The 17,794-nt window shown below is 36.4% G+C and overlaps 2 protein-coding genes and 1 pseudogene across 2 annotated transcripts; 2 read left to right on the top strand and 1 right to left on the bottom strand.

Annotated features, from left to right (window-relative positions):
* Positions 1 to 973: 973 nt before the first annotated feature.
* LOC148422282 (lectin BRA-3-like) lies at positions 974 to 2,636 on the bottom strand. Its single transcript, XM_088417440.1, has 7 exons — positions 2,572 to 2,636; positions 2,371 to 2,433; positions 2,223 to 2,250; positions 1,959 to 2,056; positions 1,735 to 1,860; positions 1,293 to 1,401; positions 974 to 1,212 (listed from the first exon to the last, which is right to left on the bottom strand). Exons 2-7 carry the CDS (start codon positions 2,431 to 2,433, stop codon positions 1,136 to 1,138), a joined length of 501 nt encoding a protein of 166 aa, XP_088273566.1. The 5' UTR covers positions 2,572 to 2,636; the 3' UTR covers positions 974 to 1,135.
* A 4,777-nt stretch (positions 2,637 to 7,413) lies between these two features.
* LOC148422281 (snaclec alboaggregin-A subunit beta'-like) lies at positions 7,414 to 9,799 on the top strand. The gene is made up of 7 exons (XM_088416815.1): positions 7,414 to 7,422; positions 7,567 to 7,620; positions 7,749 to 7,776; positions 7,897 to 7,982; positions 8,110 to 8,241; positions 8,776 to 8,884; positions 8,956 to 9,799. The coding sequence occupies exons 2-7, from the start codon at positions 7,567 to 7,569 to the stop codon at positions 9,075 to 9,077; spliced, it is 531 nt and encodes a 176-aa protein (XP_088272941.1). The 5' UTR covers positions 7,414 to 7,422; the 3' UTR covers positions 9,078 to 9,799.
* A 3,106-nt stretch (positions 9,800 to 12,905) lies between these two features.
* LOC148422280 (lithostathine-1-beta-like) lies at positions 12,906 to 17,503 on the top strand (annotated as a pseudogene).
* The last annotated feature ends 291 nt before the right edge of the window (positions 17,504 to 17,794 follow it).

The raw sequence follows: 17,794 nt of genomic DNA, 5'->3' as shown, positions 1-17,794 counted from the left end.
CTCTCTCTCTCTCTCTCTCTCTCTCTCTCTCTCTCTTCTCTCTCTCTCTCTCTCTCTCTCTCTCTCTCTCTCTCTCTCTCTCTTTCTCTCGCTCTCACACTTAGAAACTTGGTATCCTTGAAAGAAGAACCCCTCTAAATGATCATGTTTATATATTCACGACACAAGGGCCCAAGCATCGCTGCCTGTAGCTTATATATATATATATATATATATATATATATATATATATATATATATATATATATATATATATATATATATATATATATATATATATAAGGAATCGTAATTCTGATTCTCGGGATCAAACATCACAACTGCAAAGGTAACATAATACCCTACTTTTCAAACTCAGTCTGATGTGACACTTTCAGCAAATGAAGTTTAAAAAAAGAAATGTTTTTTTTTTTTTTTTTTTTTGCAGGTCACTCCCTGAAAAGTACTTTGTTTGTTCTACCTTGTCAAGCTTCAAAATATTTTAGGAAATGCTCCCTCCTTTTTGTTTTAATCATTGTTACGATTATTTATTTAATTAATTATTCTTAATCTTAATTAATTTCATTAATCTGACTGTCAGTACTTCTTTCAAATGTTTGAGTAAAATAGGCACACAGTATAAACACATTTTCATCTTGTTTTGGTCATAATTTCATTACAGTGTCTCGTTAATGTCACTATAACAATTTTTTTTGGTTGTTGCACTGCTTTACCAAATATATTCGTACACATTCAAGACAACCATCTTTACTTACTTCCTTTTTAGTTAAAAAATGGAATGGCCTTGAATTATGTTATGCATTGTGGTCATCAATGGCAATGCATTTCTGCTAATATCTTCCTTGTTTCATTGATTTTGCATTTTGAAATTGTGTGTAAAATATGTCCAAAATTGTGAGATGTAGAAAAAAAAGACATACATTTCATATGTTCTTTGTATATTTATCAGACAGACGTTCTTTGATGTTACAAATTGATTGTCAATAACAATTCAGTGTTGTTGAAAAGGAAGAAAAGCAGAATTGACAGTAGCCCTAAATATGCAAAGGCACCAGAAGAGTTTGATTTTGTGTTATCGGGGCATCATGATTAGGAAATGCAATTGTGATAGATGACAACATGGCAAGATGATTGATTAGTGTTGAGGGTCCACAGGTCTGATGCAAATATATGGTTCCGTATCATCACAGTCTGTATCAGACCAAAGACCATCTGTATAAAAAAAAAGAAAAAAGCATTTACGTTTAATGGCTTTATATTCTCAGCAAAATCCATTTTCTGTTGTTACTTACCATCCTCATTAATTGTGACACAGTCACCATCAGCATCAGGCTGTAAATTAGCTCCATCAAAATTTGTGAAAACATTAGTTGTCTGATCAGTCCAGACAAAGGTATTTTCCTGGGAGACAAAGACACATTTAATTAAATGAGTCACACTTTCAACATGAGGGTTAGACATTCAATCCGACAGTTCCTTCCTCCCAGCTGGTGACAATTGGCAGACTTTAGGATAAAGGGCAAAACTGCACTCACACACAATATATTTGCATGGATACGATTTATTCTGTTTTTGGGTTGTGTCCGTGAGTATAGTTACCCAGGAAGTCAATGAGATAACATCTCTAAAACAAATAATGTACACCAAGGTGAGGAGAAACTTGTCTTTGTAGTTCGTTTGTTGTAGGCTCTAGTATACAAGTGATATAATTTAATCAGAACATCAAAGTTTTACCACATTTATATCATTGAGTCCAGTCCAGGCGTTGGCATTATTGTCTTCAATTAGTGATTGAACAAATATATTTTCCAGGTCACTGTCGATGGAGACCAGATTTCCACCAAGAATGATACAAACGTTCTAGTGAAGAAAGAGTAAAAAGTTGATTTGAACATATTTGACTTTCTCAACAGAAATCACTGAATGTAATAGCAAAAGACAAGTATGGTCTTCCATACCTCTGCATCCTCAAACGTCCGCTCTTCAGATTGGTAAATGTAACAGTTGCAGTTAAACTGAGTCCAGCCTGAAGGACAGTTATTGACGACTACTTTTGCTTCATTATGGAAAAAAAAAAAATAGATGAGGTCAGTCATATCTGGTGTTAATGCCAACAAATATAATTGTTAATTAAAAACTATATATATATATATATATATATATATATATATATATATATATATATATATATATATATATATCCATGAGAAATGGCTACCAACTTTTCCAAAAATTGAAAAAGAAAGGATGCTGCAAAGAACAAAAACACATTGTTAAAATTAGACAAATGAAATGCGAAAATAGTAAACATAGTAAACACATGTTTGATATTTATTTATTTTTAAATTGGCAAGTTAAATTTTCACTTACGACTTCAGTTAACAATCCATTGATCACATAAAGAAGGAGCAACATTCGAAGAGCAAACGCCATCTGCGCAGTCATAAAAAAAAAAGTTCATGTGTCTAACAATGAAAGTCAGCGTAACACATTTTATCATGTAAAACACAATGCGACAAATGCCAAAGATATTGGGTTTTAAAAGTGAGATGTAAGGTTGTGTGAAGTTACCTTTGCAGTTGTGTGCCTTACTGCTGAGGACAAAGACACTGACAATTCCTTTTATATGTTGGCTTGGCTCTTGGAATGTTCAATGTGTCAAATCATGTCAATGTCACATGACACATCAGACCAGGTCCGAGAACAAGGAAATAACTTTCAGTCAAGTATGTAGCCAGATTGAAAAACAACAACAATGAACCTCCATCCTTGATGTTAAGTTTTTTGGAACCCAAATAACAACAAATAACAAATCAATTAATTGATTAATTATGAAGAATTCAGAATTGCTTGTAGTGATGTCCTGTAGTAGTCCTGTAGTCTGTCACTAATCTTCATTTATTTGCTAGTAAAGTCACAATTACAGCAAATAACTGTCTAGTAACAAAAGTTTCAATGCCAAAATTAAAATCAGAAAGAAGTGGCGATAGTGGAGAGTGCATGAACTACTTACTTACTCTCTATTTCTCGAATTATAGAAAAAAAGCTGAGGGAGTCCTGCTCATTCAGTGCAAATTCAACGGGATGTGTTGGCGAGTTTGTTGGATTAAAAATGCTCATAGCATCGCTGCACAGTCAACTAATCTCTATTTTTTATCCACTTTGACTATTGTACAAACTCTTTGACTGCTGCGACCTTGATTAGGTATTTTGACATGACATTATGACTTGAAAAATATGTGTCCTGTAGAACTGAATTGTTCCTGTTTAAAATGAACCCCAATTGTAAAGATATGTTTGGTCTGTATCAGGGGTGTCGAACGGATGGCTCATGGGCTGGGTTTGGCCAGCAAATGGGATTCATCCTCAGATTATTTTGTTCGGTAAAGAATGAAAATAAGCAGTTATTTGTTTAAATGAAAAACTTGAAAAGTTATATATATATATATATATATATATATATATATATATATATATATATATATATATATATATATATATATAATAAAGCTACGGGGAGCGATGCTCAAGCCCTTGTGTATGTATTTGAGCAAACAATTAAGTAGGCAATAAAAACAAAACAAAACAAACAGTAATAGAGCAATAAGTGCAGTAATAGTGAACCACTAATAAATGAATAGACTTACATTCTGAGCATATTATGGAGTGGAAGAAACAGTATACATACAGTATAAGGATGATGCAAAACATCATGTACTGCTAAATATTATGTTTTTAGCAGCTTTCCTGCACTGTGCAGGGTTTGTAACGTGCATACTGTATGTGCATGCGGTAAAGTGATTGGAGATGACGGGTGCGTGAGGGATTTGTTCAGAATCTCGATGGCCTGTGGGTAGAAGCTGTTTGCGAGCCTGGCAGTCCTGGTTCTCAGGCACCTGTAGCGTTTGCCTGATGGTAGCAGTTCAAACAGGTTGTTTTGTGGGTTAGGGTTGTCCCTGATGAGGTTGTGTGTCCTCTGCAGAGCCCTGGTGTGGTAATTGCGGAATCAATTTTCCCCTATGTGGCCCACAATCTGAAATGACTTTGACACCCCTGGTCTATTTGATTTATTTTCTCGTTAGTAGTATATGATGACATTTTCAAAAAAGAAATCCAGTTCATAACATTTTGTAAAAATAGTGTTTCGGTGTAAATTGGATAATATTACAGTGCAGGTACTTTGTGCACTTTTGTTCTCAGCAGTTACAGTTATCTGTTAGCCTTTTTCAATTTGTGCCAGGGTGTAGTCAAACATATGAGGAAAAAAAAACTGTGAAGAAAATGGAGATCTGGCCCCCGGGGCTTGGGTTTGACACCTTTCAGTCAACTAAACACACTGTAGAAGAACATAAGCAAAGCAAATTTAAAAAAAAATACTGGTACAACTGGCACTAACAATGGCATGACAAAGAAATTAAATTAGACAAAGGACGATGGTACCAAGAGTGTAACCGGTTTAAATGCTACTAAGCGTCATCAAATTATTTTAATTATTGCTCAGGTTGTTGAGAATCAAACTCTTGGTATGATATGAAGTGGCAAAACCTGATGAAGAAGACACACTCCAAGGGCAATTACGCAACCATGAGAGACAAAGAGCTGCCTAACAACGCACTAATTTCAAACAAGCAAAAGTGTGATCGCAAAGTTATAAAGGTGTGCAACTTACTGTACAATGTACTGTTTCTTCAACTATTTTGACACGAATAGGCCAACCAGCTAGTATACAATTGGGATTCTCAATTGGCGGGTCAGGACATAAAAGTGGCTTTCTGGCAGCCAATACCACTGCTATTAAAGTTCCCACACGGATTAATATCAGGATATGACACATGGTTGTGTTTGTATTCTTTAGCTACTCTCCTTTTAAACTGCATTTAAAAAAATACTATTTATGTATTGCCAGAGACTATTTCTAAACAAAAAAAATGCTTCAAGTTCTTCACATTCTGCTCCGTATTGGGAAGATATTAGTCCTATGGTGACAGTAGTTTAAAATAACTGCAGCTACTGTTGAGGACTACCTTATCAACATTACAATACGAACATAAGAGGGACTGGAATTTTCTGTACAGTCTAAAGTGAGTGTGACGTATCAAAATAAACTTAAAATGCTAGTACAATTGCTGCTGAGTATATAAGCAGAGTAATTGAATGGCTGCAGTTGGTAAGGTGGAGAATTTTATTTCCACTCAAACATTCAACAGAAAATTCTCAGAATATGCATTCCACTTTCACTTTTATGTCGCTAATGTTTTATCTGCCCAGTTAAAATAACCGTTTAGGTCTTTTAATTTGCAGGGTAATAAATACTGTAAAATGTTTTGCTTGTATGATTGAGATGGATCTGCATCACACAATAAATATGTAACGATATAAACCAATCAGTCTAGCTCAGGGATGGCCAATACACGACGCTTGACCCCCATGCCAGACTCTCTTTAGCGCCGCCCTAGTGGCTCCCTGGATTTTTCGAAAATGTATGAAGGTAAAAAGATAATGGGGTATATTTTTCGTTTTATTATGGTTCACGAATATGATATAAACATTATTAATGCTTTCCATTGCTGAAAAAAATCTGTATAATAAGTATTAAATGTCAACATTTCGGCCAACGAAGTTTTGCGTCATAGCCAGCGACACATTTCGAAAAAAAAAATAAAGAAAGAAAAGCAAGTGTTTGATGGGTCATGGATCCAAGAGGAAAAGAGAAAGATAGCTGAGCAGAACAGAGGATTCAACAGTCCGTGGACCGAATCGTATGCTTTCATTGCCTATGCGGAGTGAATGCCTCCATGTTTGGTTTTTAATCAGAGGTTTTCAAATAACAGAAAGACGAATGTGGAACGACTGATCATACATGCCGTATGTTGAGAAGCTGTACAGTACAGTGATGTCCGAAAAACAGTTGTCACATTTAAGGGTTTGTTGTTGTTTAGTCGAAGCCTATAAATAACATAAAAAAAAAATTATATTCCTCTTTTGAGTTTCTAGATTTTCCTGAATGCAACAAAACCTAATACATTACTATGGTAACGGCCGTTAAATGTAAAACACCATCATACAGCAGAGTGGTCACATGATTTGTCATTCTCTGCTAGATGCTTTTAAAGGAAAGTAAACATTTAATCACGATTGTATATTCTAGCCTACTAAGTCATTTTGATAGCAGGCTAATTAAGCTAAAATAGATACACGTCGCATGTGTCGCCTTCATTATAAGGCTGATATTGTACTTTCAATTTTGTTGCGTCTCCAGACAAATTGATTTTGTATCCACAATTGCTGACCCCGGTCTAGCGGAAATTCGGTTTATGAGCAACATCTGAGAATGAACAGTATTTTAAACGTAAAACATGCAAATTTGCACTTCACGAACATTTTTGGCATGGCAATGGAAAGCTCAAAACTTTATCATGTTGCATAATTGATTTGCTTCAGGTATGAGTCTTGACAGAGCTCAAGGCAGTGCTTTTCAAGGTGAGCAACACTCATGGTTCAACAATGTTTGGTGACGCACAGCAAATATTCCGATCAGTGGCCACGTTTAGGGAGTATCCAGGCACAATCAGGGACATTTTCTTGAGTTTAACTTTAACAGCAGTTTCATCTTTTTTTCCAGACATGCTCATCCCCAGCACAGTGCAAATTTATTACCCTTTTCTAGAAACGAAATTAAATTGAATGCTTGTATAAATTGAGTATTTATAACTTCAAATACATTTTTTTCCCCATAAATACAGCGAATGTTGGGCACATGTCTCATAATCACATTAATCTGATGTTTATAACCTAACTATGTTTTCTGTATGCTGATCAGATCTGCTTTTATGCATCAGACGTCTTGTGCTTCAGTTGCTGGGGTGTCGAAAACAAAGGTCATTCACACCCTGAGGCGGACACTAATTGGCTGTCAATGTTTTGCTTAACCTGATAGGCTCTTGTTGTGAGTAGGAGGGCAAGTTCAGGAGCCAAGAGAAGATCTAGAAACGGAAGATGTGTGAGTTGCTGTTCCAATGAACAGAAATTTCAACTTTAAAAGACACTCGTAGCCATTTTCGATTTTTGCTTAACACGGAAGCAATTAGTTCAATTCAGTTTTAAACATTTTTTTTAAACTAACTGCCTCAGAACAACTTATTTTTGAAGTTCCAATTTACCACAATATTCCTTCATTAGTCCCGGACTTGGGTTTCAACTGACTCACTTTGATTCCAAACCTGTTTGGCAAAAACGGAACAGCAGAAATAATGAATCAGTGTCTTCTTTTTGGTCTAGTTAAAAAGTTAACTTCCTTGTCAGACCTGGTCATGTGACTTTGACATGATTTGACACATTGAACATTCCAAGGCTGCCAGGCCCAACATATAAAAGCAATCATCAACATCATTGTCCTCAGCATTAAGGCACACAACTGCAAAGGTAACGTTCCAAGACTTTATGTGCGACTTTTCAAATTCATGGGACCTTTTCAACAGTGAAAAGGTTGATTGATTGATTGTGTTCAGATTTAACAATGGATATATTTTGTCAAATGTATCAAATATTTTTTCTGTCATCGCACAGATGGCATTTGCTCTTTGCTCGTTGTTCTTCCTTTGTGGACTATTGACTGGTGTTGTAAGTGAAAAATCTTACCTACTGACTTAAATATAAACACGTTTACTGTAATGTTTTATATGGCTGTTTTTATTTTTGTCAGTGTTCTGCTGTCTAAATTCATACCAATATGCCCTTCTTCTTTGCAGTGGTCTTTCCCTTTGCATCACTGGAAAAGTGGGTAGCTATGGCTTACTTTTACTTTTCAATCGAATAATTTCAGGATTTTGTTGAACCATGACATCGTATTTTACTGACATCTCTCATTTTCTCTCTAAAAAAACTATTGTGTTGTAGACATTAAATGTCCTTCAGGCTGGACTCAGTTAGACTGTCACTGTTACATTTATGAAAATACCGCCGCAAGCTTTGCAGCTGCAGAGGTATGGCTGACTTTTACGCAGGGGTTTGGATATCCTTTTTTTGTAATCAGTGATCTATTCATCTGTTGATTGGTGTCTGATGGATCCGAAAGAGTGACATCAACTTTGGATTGTCTTTTTCCATAAGGCGGACTGCCTCACCAGGGATGGAAATCTGGTCTCTATCCACAATGAGCTGCAAAATAATGTTGTTCTTCAACTGATTCGTGATGGTGGTGCGGCATCAATAGGCTGGATTGGGCTTCATGATGCAATTTTGGTAAAACTTTTGTTTTCCTTTAGATCCTCCCCAGACTCAGTCTTGTCACCAGATTTCAGAAATACATAGACTCATACGATAGAATACCAAAACATATCTACCTCCACCTTGAGGTTGTTGTTATCAAAAGAATTTAGTATAAATCCTCTCTTCATTTGAGGATCCTTTAAAAAAAAAAAAAAAAAAAAATATATATATATATATATATATATATATATATATATATATATATATATATATATTTATATATATATATATATATATATATATTATATATATATATATATATATATATATATATATATATATATATATATATAAATACATTACACCACATTGCCGGATCTGGTTCTTTAGACTTTAGACTTTTTCCTCATGTAGTTTGGTGTCAAACAGCAGTTTCTTGAAGATACTGAATAATTCTAATGATGTGTAAATACAACCAAGATGTATTGTGGCAAATAAACGATAATTGCAAATCCAGGGAATTGCCATCTTTATCTGTCATTCATTCAATTTGATTTGATTTTCCAGGATGATGACTACATATGGACTGATGGCTCAGTTAATGATTTTGAAAATTTCGATTCAACGTCTATGGAGCCTGATGGTGATGGCAATTGTATAGCAATTTCGACAACTGGTAAGAAAAAACAGAGTTTAAGGTTTGGTTATCAAAAATTGCTGCATTACATGAGCATTTATTTCTTTCAGATGGGTTTTGGCAGGATGAGGACTGCACAGACAGCAATGTCTATGTTTGCATTTTGGATGTGTGCAAAGGCGGAGATCCGAGCTCTCCAGACTGTCCAGCTCCAGCTGCATCAGGACCATGATCCAATGAAATGTTATCAAATCCAATCTAATGATCAATTCTTTGTGATTTTATGTTTAAGGGTTTCCCACCACTTCTTTTCTTCTTCCTCCACAGTGCTCACTTATTAAAAACACATTTGTTATGTCCCTTGTTTTTGCCCACAAAGCCCTTTTCCATTTTGAAAGACAATTTCACCATTGATGCAAGTCACAAACATATATGTTGTGAAGGTTCCTCGTTTACAACAGACATATTTTCCCCAACATAAGATGCAGTTACCCTACACTATCACTAATCCTCTGCGTTGGTGAAGGGCTTCAGGTGCCACCTATCGGCCCAGTGATCAAGGGAAGTAGAGCCGGTTTGGCCAAGATTTGTGGTGTTCAACAATTGACTTGCCTTCAACCAGCGGAGACCTTCAGCGTCAGAAACATACTACACCCGTTGCACTGTGCACCTTGAATATTGCGGAAATGCCTAAAATCTCTCGAATGTTACTGCTCTGCCTGCTTCTGGCTTCTTACCCAACAAAGACTACAGAGATCAAGATATGACAAGCGGGATTGTTGCCACATTACAAACAAAACAACGCAAAAATAACTTTCACTCAACATTTTCATTGGTGGCCCTGAAACTGCTGTGACTTCATACATTCATAAATTAAGTTCCTGAAATTTCTGTCAAGATTCCTAAGTACTGAGTGAATGCATGAAACAAATGATTAAAAAGAGAAAAACTGTGGTTGTCGTTCATGGGACCAATGCGGAGTCTCTCATGTTGAGCATACCCCCCCCTCTCTCAAGAGGTCCAATGGAATGGATCATGAAACTCTGTTTACAGACTCCCTTTTTTTCAATAAGAAGGTTTGTGTCCCCGGTCAGAAACAATCACAGAGAATCGTTAAGTTCCTTAGCTCCATATACAGTATTTTGAACACACTTCCATTAAACATCAGCTGTGATTTTGAGCTTTGTGAAAAAAAGGTGAAAGACATTTGTTCACTGACAAAGTATAGTTGTCTCTACCCCATTTTAAGGTATGTTGATTCCAAACCAGCACTGTAAACCTTTACTTTGTGTTCATCGTTCCTGGGTTTTTTGTTTTTTTCCTTGCATTTCAAATTCTTATTTATACTATAACATTAAGACAATAAGTCAGAAACAAGAATTTGGCTGGTGTTGCTTCGCAGAATTTGGGAGGTGTGGCTTTTAGGACTATGCCCACAATATATATATATATATATATATATATATATATATATATATATATATATATATATATATATATATATATATATACTACTTTTGTCTGTGAATGTTTACTATCCACAGTAAAAATAAGAAGGAAAACATTTGTCTGGACTATGCTGTTTGCGAGCAATTTACAACAACAGAATAACTAATTACAGGTATTGGAAGACGCTCAGGAAATTTTGCATCATAATTGATGACAAGCATCACCTGAATCCTCCACAAACTGAAAAATAAAAGGGTGGAATGTTACCCGTCACAGTGAAGACAATTAAGCTTGTTTGGTCGGTATGTAACCTACCCAGTTGCGTTGTCTTCTTTCTTATAATTGCGTCCGTGAGCTCGTCAGCCCTTTCTCATAGTTCATTTTGACAGCAAAAAATAAGACACAATTGTCTAAAGTTTTGTTTGAATATTCTGGCACAGTGTAATCTTTCTTTATAGCATCATTGTCACTTAAGAGAGACACAATGACACAACACATGACACAACAATAAGAACATTCCAAGCAAAGAGAGCTGCCCAACATTAATAGACTGCCTGGCAATTCATTTCACATTAACAATATTTTTCTTCTGATACAAAACTCAGAAATATTCTCTTTGTACAACGTCCAAAAATTTAAAACAGATAATTTACTAATTGTGCAAACGGTTTGTAGTAAATTGGTCTCAGTGATGACATCAGTAAACACATGTTTGCTTTGATTCTGTGGGGAAATTGTTCCTGCTGTGTTACCGTTTTGTGATGGTCTCTAGTGAGGTTACTATTGTGTCTTCACTTGACGTATTTTGTATCATTGTGATCTGTGTGGGAAATTTGGTTGCCTCACATGTGACCTGTTCTATCCAATCACTCTCACCTCCACCTGACTGGGCTCCAAGCATGCTATTTGTAATGCGGCATAGAATGTTTTCCAGTCATATACAATCACAGTGTGGTTGGACCAGCATATATGGAACATCTCTGTACCATTCATTACAATATGACTTTTCACATTCGTCATTTTTGCTGCATTTTTACTGTTCAGGTTTTTAGGTAGGAGAGATCTGACATTTATTTCTAGCCTCAGGAACATTCCAGAGAGGGTTTCTTTGTTCTCTCTTTGAACTGGAATGATAGAAGTAGTGTCATCCACTTTTGTTCGAAGTAAATCAGCTCAGGCTGTATGCCCATTAACATTCAAACTCCAATGAGAACAGGGAGAAAGAGGAGTAGGGATTTTAAATTGGTATTCAAAGTATTTGAAAAAGACCATCTGTTGATGTGTCTCCTAATGCATTCCTTATAATGCATTGTCTTTCTGAAATTTGCAGGGTTGCAACTTGCATTTGTTTCTTTTTTAAGTTAACCTTTTCCTCTTTTGCTATGTCTTAACCATATGTAGATCTGACTTGTTTTTCATCATGGCCTTCTTTTAAGATCTGGTATGCCTCTCTTTTGTAATTGTCTCTTTAGTGTTGTCTTTTAAGGATTTTTTTTCTTCCATCGGGACATGGGCAAAGACTCATTTTCTCTCCTCTTTTACCCTCACGTTTTCCTTCTCTCTCTCTCTCTCTGTCTCTTTTGGGATCTTAGAGAGCTACTCTTGTGGCACATCCTGACTGGTCTTGTTGTCCTGAGTACCTTGTTGATCAATGTCTTTATATGTTACTTGGACAGCTTGAGACACTTGGTCAATTTTGTAGCCCTGTACCTGTCCTCTTGAATCTTGAATATCTGTGAGTGAAATTGCGCTAAAATGTAAAATGTGCATTGAATCCTTACTATCCCGCAAGTTTAGACTGAAATGGGAAAACAAATTTATCGAACGACGACAGACCCATTTGGCGCTGCTAGTCGAAACTAAAGGTTGCAGCCTGCACTTGGGACAAGTCTCAAATACAGAGGCAGGTAAATGTCGCCAAATGCAACTGTTAAAATCTGTTAAAGAAAATAAAGGACTGAAGCCACTTTTTGGTTGTTGCTTTTTGATCTGCCACAATCATACTTTTTATCCAAACAAACAACAAAAATCAAGATATTAATATTAATCAATCAATCTCTCAATTGTTTAATCACCATGGCACTACTACTTCTATGTTGACGATGACGGCGACTGTGACTACTGCTACTACTACCATTGCTACTACTAATAATAATAAAAATAACACAATAAACATATCCTATGAGGTTTGTATTGGGCTCCAAAAAATTGGCATAATGACATAAAAAATGGAACTATTTCTTTCTTCAGCCTACCCATATTAGGTCCTCAGTTTCAAACTTGCGAAGGCAGAAAAGCAGTGTAGGAGATTGTTGTGTTTGGTGACATTGTTAAGTTATTTCCCTATTGTGGGACCTCTTCTCATGTGACACAGACATAATGTACACATTCAACATTCCAGGACTGTCAAGTGAACATAAATAAAGCTGCTTGTCTTCTTTCAGACCATAAAGCAACTCAACGGCAAAGGTAATGTCGCCCACCTTTCTATCCTACTCGTAAAACTTGATTTTATTTAAGCTTTTCAACATGAACTGCATTTGATTTCACATGGTAAGAAACAAACACATGTTTGTTTTTAGAAATATGAACTATTTTTCTATCGTGGCAGATGGCATTTGCTGTTCGTACGTTGATTCTTCTTTGTGGGATTAATGGACTGCTGAGTGGAGTTGTAAGTCAAAATCTCACCCGCTCACTGAAATAAACATATTTACTTCGATCTTTGATGTATTTTACCATTGTCCCTTTTTTTTGCAGTGGACTTTACCTTTGAGCCATTGGAAAAGTTGGTAGCTGAGATTCAATTATAGTTTTTATTTTGTCAATATTGATTGAGTTTGAATTCATTGGGATGCCTTAATTTCTTCTTGAAACAAAAACATTGTGTTGCAGACATTGAATGTCCTGATAACACGTGGACTCAGCTGGACTGTTACTGTTTTCTCTACCAAGATACCCCAGCGACCTTCACAAACGCTGAGGTATGGACAACTTTTATACGGACCTTTGTGAGGAGGTCCCGTCACTATCAGAGATTCCTTTGTTTGTTTGAACACTTTGTCCTAATAGCTCTGAACAATTTTATGCTTTCTATCAGGCCGCCTGCATTGCTCTAGATGCAAATCTGGCTTCAATTCGCAATGACCTGGAAAATGCACTTGTTGTTCAACTTATTGACGATGGTGGTTCTGAGACGGAAGCCTGGATTGGACTCCATGATGCAATTGAGGTGAAACAGTGACTGATACAAACGTTATGATTGAATGCTGTCACGATATTTCAGTGTAGGCTCAAGCATTTCGCCACATACATATTCAGTCCTATAGAATTTTGTCAGTAGCTTATAGGAAGGAGGTGTAGAGTTGAATAATTAAGGGTATATTCTCACGCTCTTACTGAAGTAGTTCTCTGGTTAAGTATTCTGACATACCGACCATGCACAATCTTGATATTTGTGTGTGTGTGTATATATATATATATATATATATATATATATATATATATATATATATATATATATATATATATATATGTGTGTGTGTGTGTGTGTGTGTGTGTGTGTGTGTGTGTGTGTTTGTGTGTGTGGGTGGTTGTGTGTTTGTGTATGCCAGAGCTCAGGCTTGCATCCAAAATATGCGTTTGCTATTTTCCGACATTAAACCGGTTCCTTACTCTTACTCGGGAAGTAAGAGACGCAGACGCAACGGAGGTTCAGAGAATAATCCGATGCCGACGCCCAGCGCTAAATAGATGATGGAATTGAGAACAGGTGCGCCGCCGGTGGTTCCACCCTTTTCTCAGACAGGCCTGTCCTGCACGAAGACAAACCTCCACGAGGGGGAGACGTGGCAGTTCATGACATATTTGAAGACGCATCTATAGAATAACCATTTATGCACTCTGATGTGTCGAGCAGCAGCTTACTTAATCTTCCAGGATCCCTTTTTGTACCCCGTTGAATGATGGTCCAGTATCCTACCATATGTCAGTGCTAAATTAACTGTTGTCTCCAAGACTGTGTTCATATGCCAAAATTACTTTGGATGCTGCAAACACAAGACAAAGGTGTTGATACACTTTATAGCTGGGCTTTACTGAAATACTGCTTAACAGTTTATTACTTGCCTGCTAATACCTCCAATACTTATAGACAATTCCAGGTACCATGCATTTCACAAAATGCATGTGCCCCTCCCACATTACATACTTCACACATACTTTATTGGATTGTGAATATGGAACAGACTTCTGTGATCATTCACAGTGATGATTCTCTGTGACCTGTCAATACAGTAATGTTCTTACTCAAATCAGAACATTTTCATGTAGTGTTCATTTTGAACATCCAATTCACATCTCTATTCCAGTCAACACGGATCCATGCACAACCAGAGGCATAAATATCATCAATATATCCCATCCAGCGCACCAGGGCCAAGAGACTGCATACAGGGAAAAAAAATGATAGATAGATAGATAGATGCCAACATGTGACATTATGGTGAAGTGATATTTTGGTGTATTCTTTTGTTATTCTCCATGCTTTGTTGGCTTGATATGGTGCTGGAGAAATAAGTAAAGTTTAAATTCATAAAATGTGACAGAAATAACACTTACAGGTATTGCAGACATTTCTTCATGATTATTCTTGATGAAATGGTTCACAACTTCTTACCACTAGCTTCTTGGGATATTAGCAAGCCATGTTGACTAGATATACAAGCAATAGAGCAGGAATTTGATTATTGATGGCAAACCTAGAAATTCTTCAGCGATTTTGACACTTTTTTATTTATTTATTATTTTCCCAAACATCAGATGGGAAGCATGTAAACAAGCCACATGTATCATTTAATAATCGGAGCTTTAAGACAGTCACAGTATTTCTCAACTGCTCGGAGGGAAGGATTCCTGCATTGATATCCACGTGGTTGATTGCTTGTTTGAAAATGTACGTGAAAGTCTTCCTTTTTCTTAACAATTGTGTAGCATTTCCAAATGTCGTTTCTTCCTCTTCACTGTGAACGAATAACGGTGCATGCACCGGTATGTTTCCACGGTGTGGATACTCAATACCTTGCCGTTTAGAATTTCAGAGTGCCCCAATGAAGAAGCTGGGTTCAGCACCCAGTTACTGTGACGCTTTGCGACACCGGAAGTAACGGGCGTGTATGGACCCAACATAGACTGAACACAAAGTAACAAATGAGGAAATTTAATAACACGCGACCGGGAATAGAGAATAAATAAAAATCAAAACCCGACAGGGGCGGAACCAACAGGACGGCGACGTCGAAAGTTGTGCCAAAAACGAGTAAAAACGTAAGGGGCTCGAGGGGAGAACGACAAAAGGAAGCGCGGAAAATACTCACCAGTCAAAGTAACAACCGAGGGAAACGACAAGGAGACAGACAAATAAATACGATAAGTACAAACTCGGGAAACTCGGAAAAAACTGGGGAAGTAGGAGACGCAGACGTAACGGGGGTTCAGAGAATAATTCGACGCCGCCGCCCCGCTCCGGCTGCGCTAAATAGATGATGGAATTGAGAACAGGTGGAGAAAGCGTACTCCGTTTGAGAATGAAAAGAAGCAACATTTGATATGCCTTAATATATTTCTGAGCATGGAAGGAACTTCGTCAACATAATTATGTCAGACGTTGACTGTGACAAGCATATGCGCGTGTTGGTCATGCAATGGAATTACCTGAACATTTTCCCAGTGACAACGGTGACTCGTTGACCAGTTCCAAACCCTGGCAAACACTGCTAAAATGCAAACTTTGCTATGTTTATGTATATACTGAATTGGATGAGCTCTTCCAATGGGCCAAAATAATTGTTTTGTAAACTAACGACCACAAAATTTGGAAAGTTTCTAAAGTTTGTTAAATCAGACACTGATTACGTGTTTTTTTTTTTTTTTCCAAAAATACTTTGCACTGGTTAAGGGGTACTTGGCTGATAAGATATTTCACAGGGGGTACTTCACTGAAAAAAAAACTTGTGAGCCACTTGTATATTCCTTGGTAGAAATGGCACACAGTGCATATTGAGTGGAGAATATACATCGAGACAGTGGTACCACATATTGGTTAAATTAAAGTACTAGTGACATATTTTATGAAAATTGAAGTAAAGAGATTATTAAATAAAGAGCTGAAGGTAGAAAAACACATCATCATTCTCTCTTTGTTGATTAACTACTATCATTAGTTCGTTTTTTGTCACTGACTGGCCAACATCGTTTTGTATCGCATTTTTTTCTTTTAATGTGTTTAAATTCTTTGTTTGCAGCTGTTTTATTCCTTTAGTTTCATTGTACTTTTTTTAAATTTGTTTTGTTATTGCCTTTGAATGTATTTACCTTTTTTGTTTGCGGTTTCTTTTTGTTTGTTTATTCGCATCATTCCTGCGTTTGTGTTTTATTTGCATCATTCCTGTGTCTTAAACATGAAAATGATGTAATGCAGGCCTGATTGCTGAAGCTTTAAATAATTGTAAAATGCCAAATATTTGTTAAGTAGGTATAAGTAATCATTTTTTGATGTTTGAAATGTAATAGAATTTGAAAATATCATTCTGATGTTTTGTCACCGCCTGACAACGCAATGGCATTGCTTCTTCACAAACTCATTCTCTTATTTGCATGCAATCATGTTCAATGCTTCAATTGAGTGACTGTCGCAGGGCTTCTTCTCATAACTTTAGCTTATAGGTAATCAATTTCCCCCCCCAAAAAGTGTGTGGGGGTCTTGTGAAAAGTAAAACTTGTAAATTGTCTTTGCCCTTCAACTGGATTGTCATACTTCCTTTAAAATTTTGGAACAAAATCCCTTTCTTCAAAGTTTTGTGTGGCTGCCATTATAAATTCCAATAGGTTTAGTTTTCAAAGAAAACTAAAAATATTGTCTTTCAGGACAATGACTTCATATGGTCTGATGGCACATGTGATGATTTCCGAAACTTTGATTCAACAAATATGGAGCCTAACAATGATGGCAATTGTGTAGAGATAATAACAAGTGGTAAGTAAAAATCAGTGAATACATTTTGGTTAAACTATGAAGGCGTTTTACCTCAACAATAATTTCTTACAGATGGACTTTGGCAGGATGGACCCTGTACAAACACAAATGCATACGTTTGCATCATAGATATGTGCAACGGCTGAAATCCTGACAATCTAGACGATTGGTCATAGATGACAAGAAAAATGCAAAATGGCATTCTAACCTTTTGTCTTCAAAATGTCAAACATGAATGTCAATAAAATGTTGGACACCAAATTATGCTGTCACACATATGAGGCTGAGAGACTGTATGGGTTAAAATAGTTTTAATGAGAGTATGACTCGAAGCTGAAAAGGTATGCAACGTTTTTTGAAAGCAACTGTAATTACCAACCACAATGAATTGAGTCGCGTTGACAGCAAAGGTGAGGCATCGCAGGTAAATTACGTAAGTGTTCAAAATGTATTTAATGATTCGAGTG

This window comes from Hippichthys cyanospilos, chromosome 6, assembly GCF_059441005.1.
Source record: "Hippichthys cyanospilos isolate Australia breed blue-spotted pipefish chromosome 6, RoL_Hcya_1.0, whole genome shotgun sequence".
NCBI classification, from domain to species: Eukaryota; Metazoa; Chordata; class Actinopteri; order Syngnathiformes; family Syngnathidae; genus Hippichthys; species Hippichthys cyanospilos.
Note: the sequence above shows the minus strand (reverse complement) of the source record. Positions and strands in the feature narration are given on the sequence as shown.

Coding starts and splice junctions, on each gene's coding strand:
- LOC148422282 (XM_088417440.1), bottom strand. CDS start 2,433: ATGGCGTTTGCTCTTCGAATGTTGCTCCTTCTTTATGTGATCAATGGA. Junction 2,251..2,370: donor ATGGATTGTTAACTGAAGTC/GTAAGTGAAAAT, acceptor TGTTCTTTGCAG/CATCCTTTCTTTTTCAATTT. Junction 2,057..2,222: donor CTTTTTCAATTTTTGGAAAA/GTTGGTAGCCAT, acceptor TCCATAATGAAG/CAAAAGTAGTCGTCAATAAC.
- LOC148422281 (XM_088416815.1), top strand. CDS start 7,567: ATGGCATTTGCTCTTTGCTCGTTGTTCTTCCTTTGTGGACTATTGACT. Junction 7,983..8,109: donor CAAGCTTTGCAGCTGCAGAG/GTATGGCTGACT, acceptor TTTTTCCATAAG/GCGGACTGCCTCACCAGGGA. Junction 8,242..8,775: donor GGCTTCATGATGCAATTTTG/GTAAAACTTTTG, acceptor TTGATTTTCCAG/GATGATGACTACATATGGAC.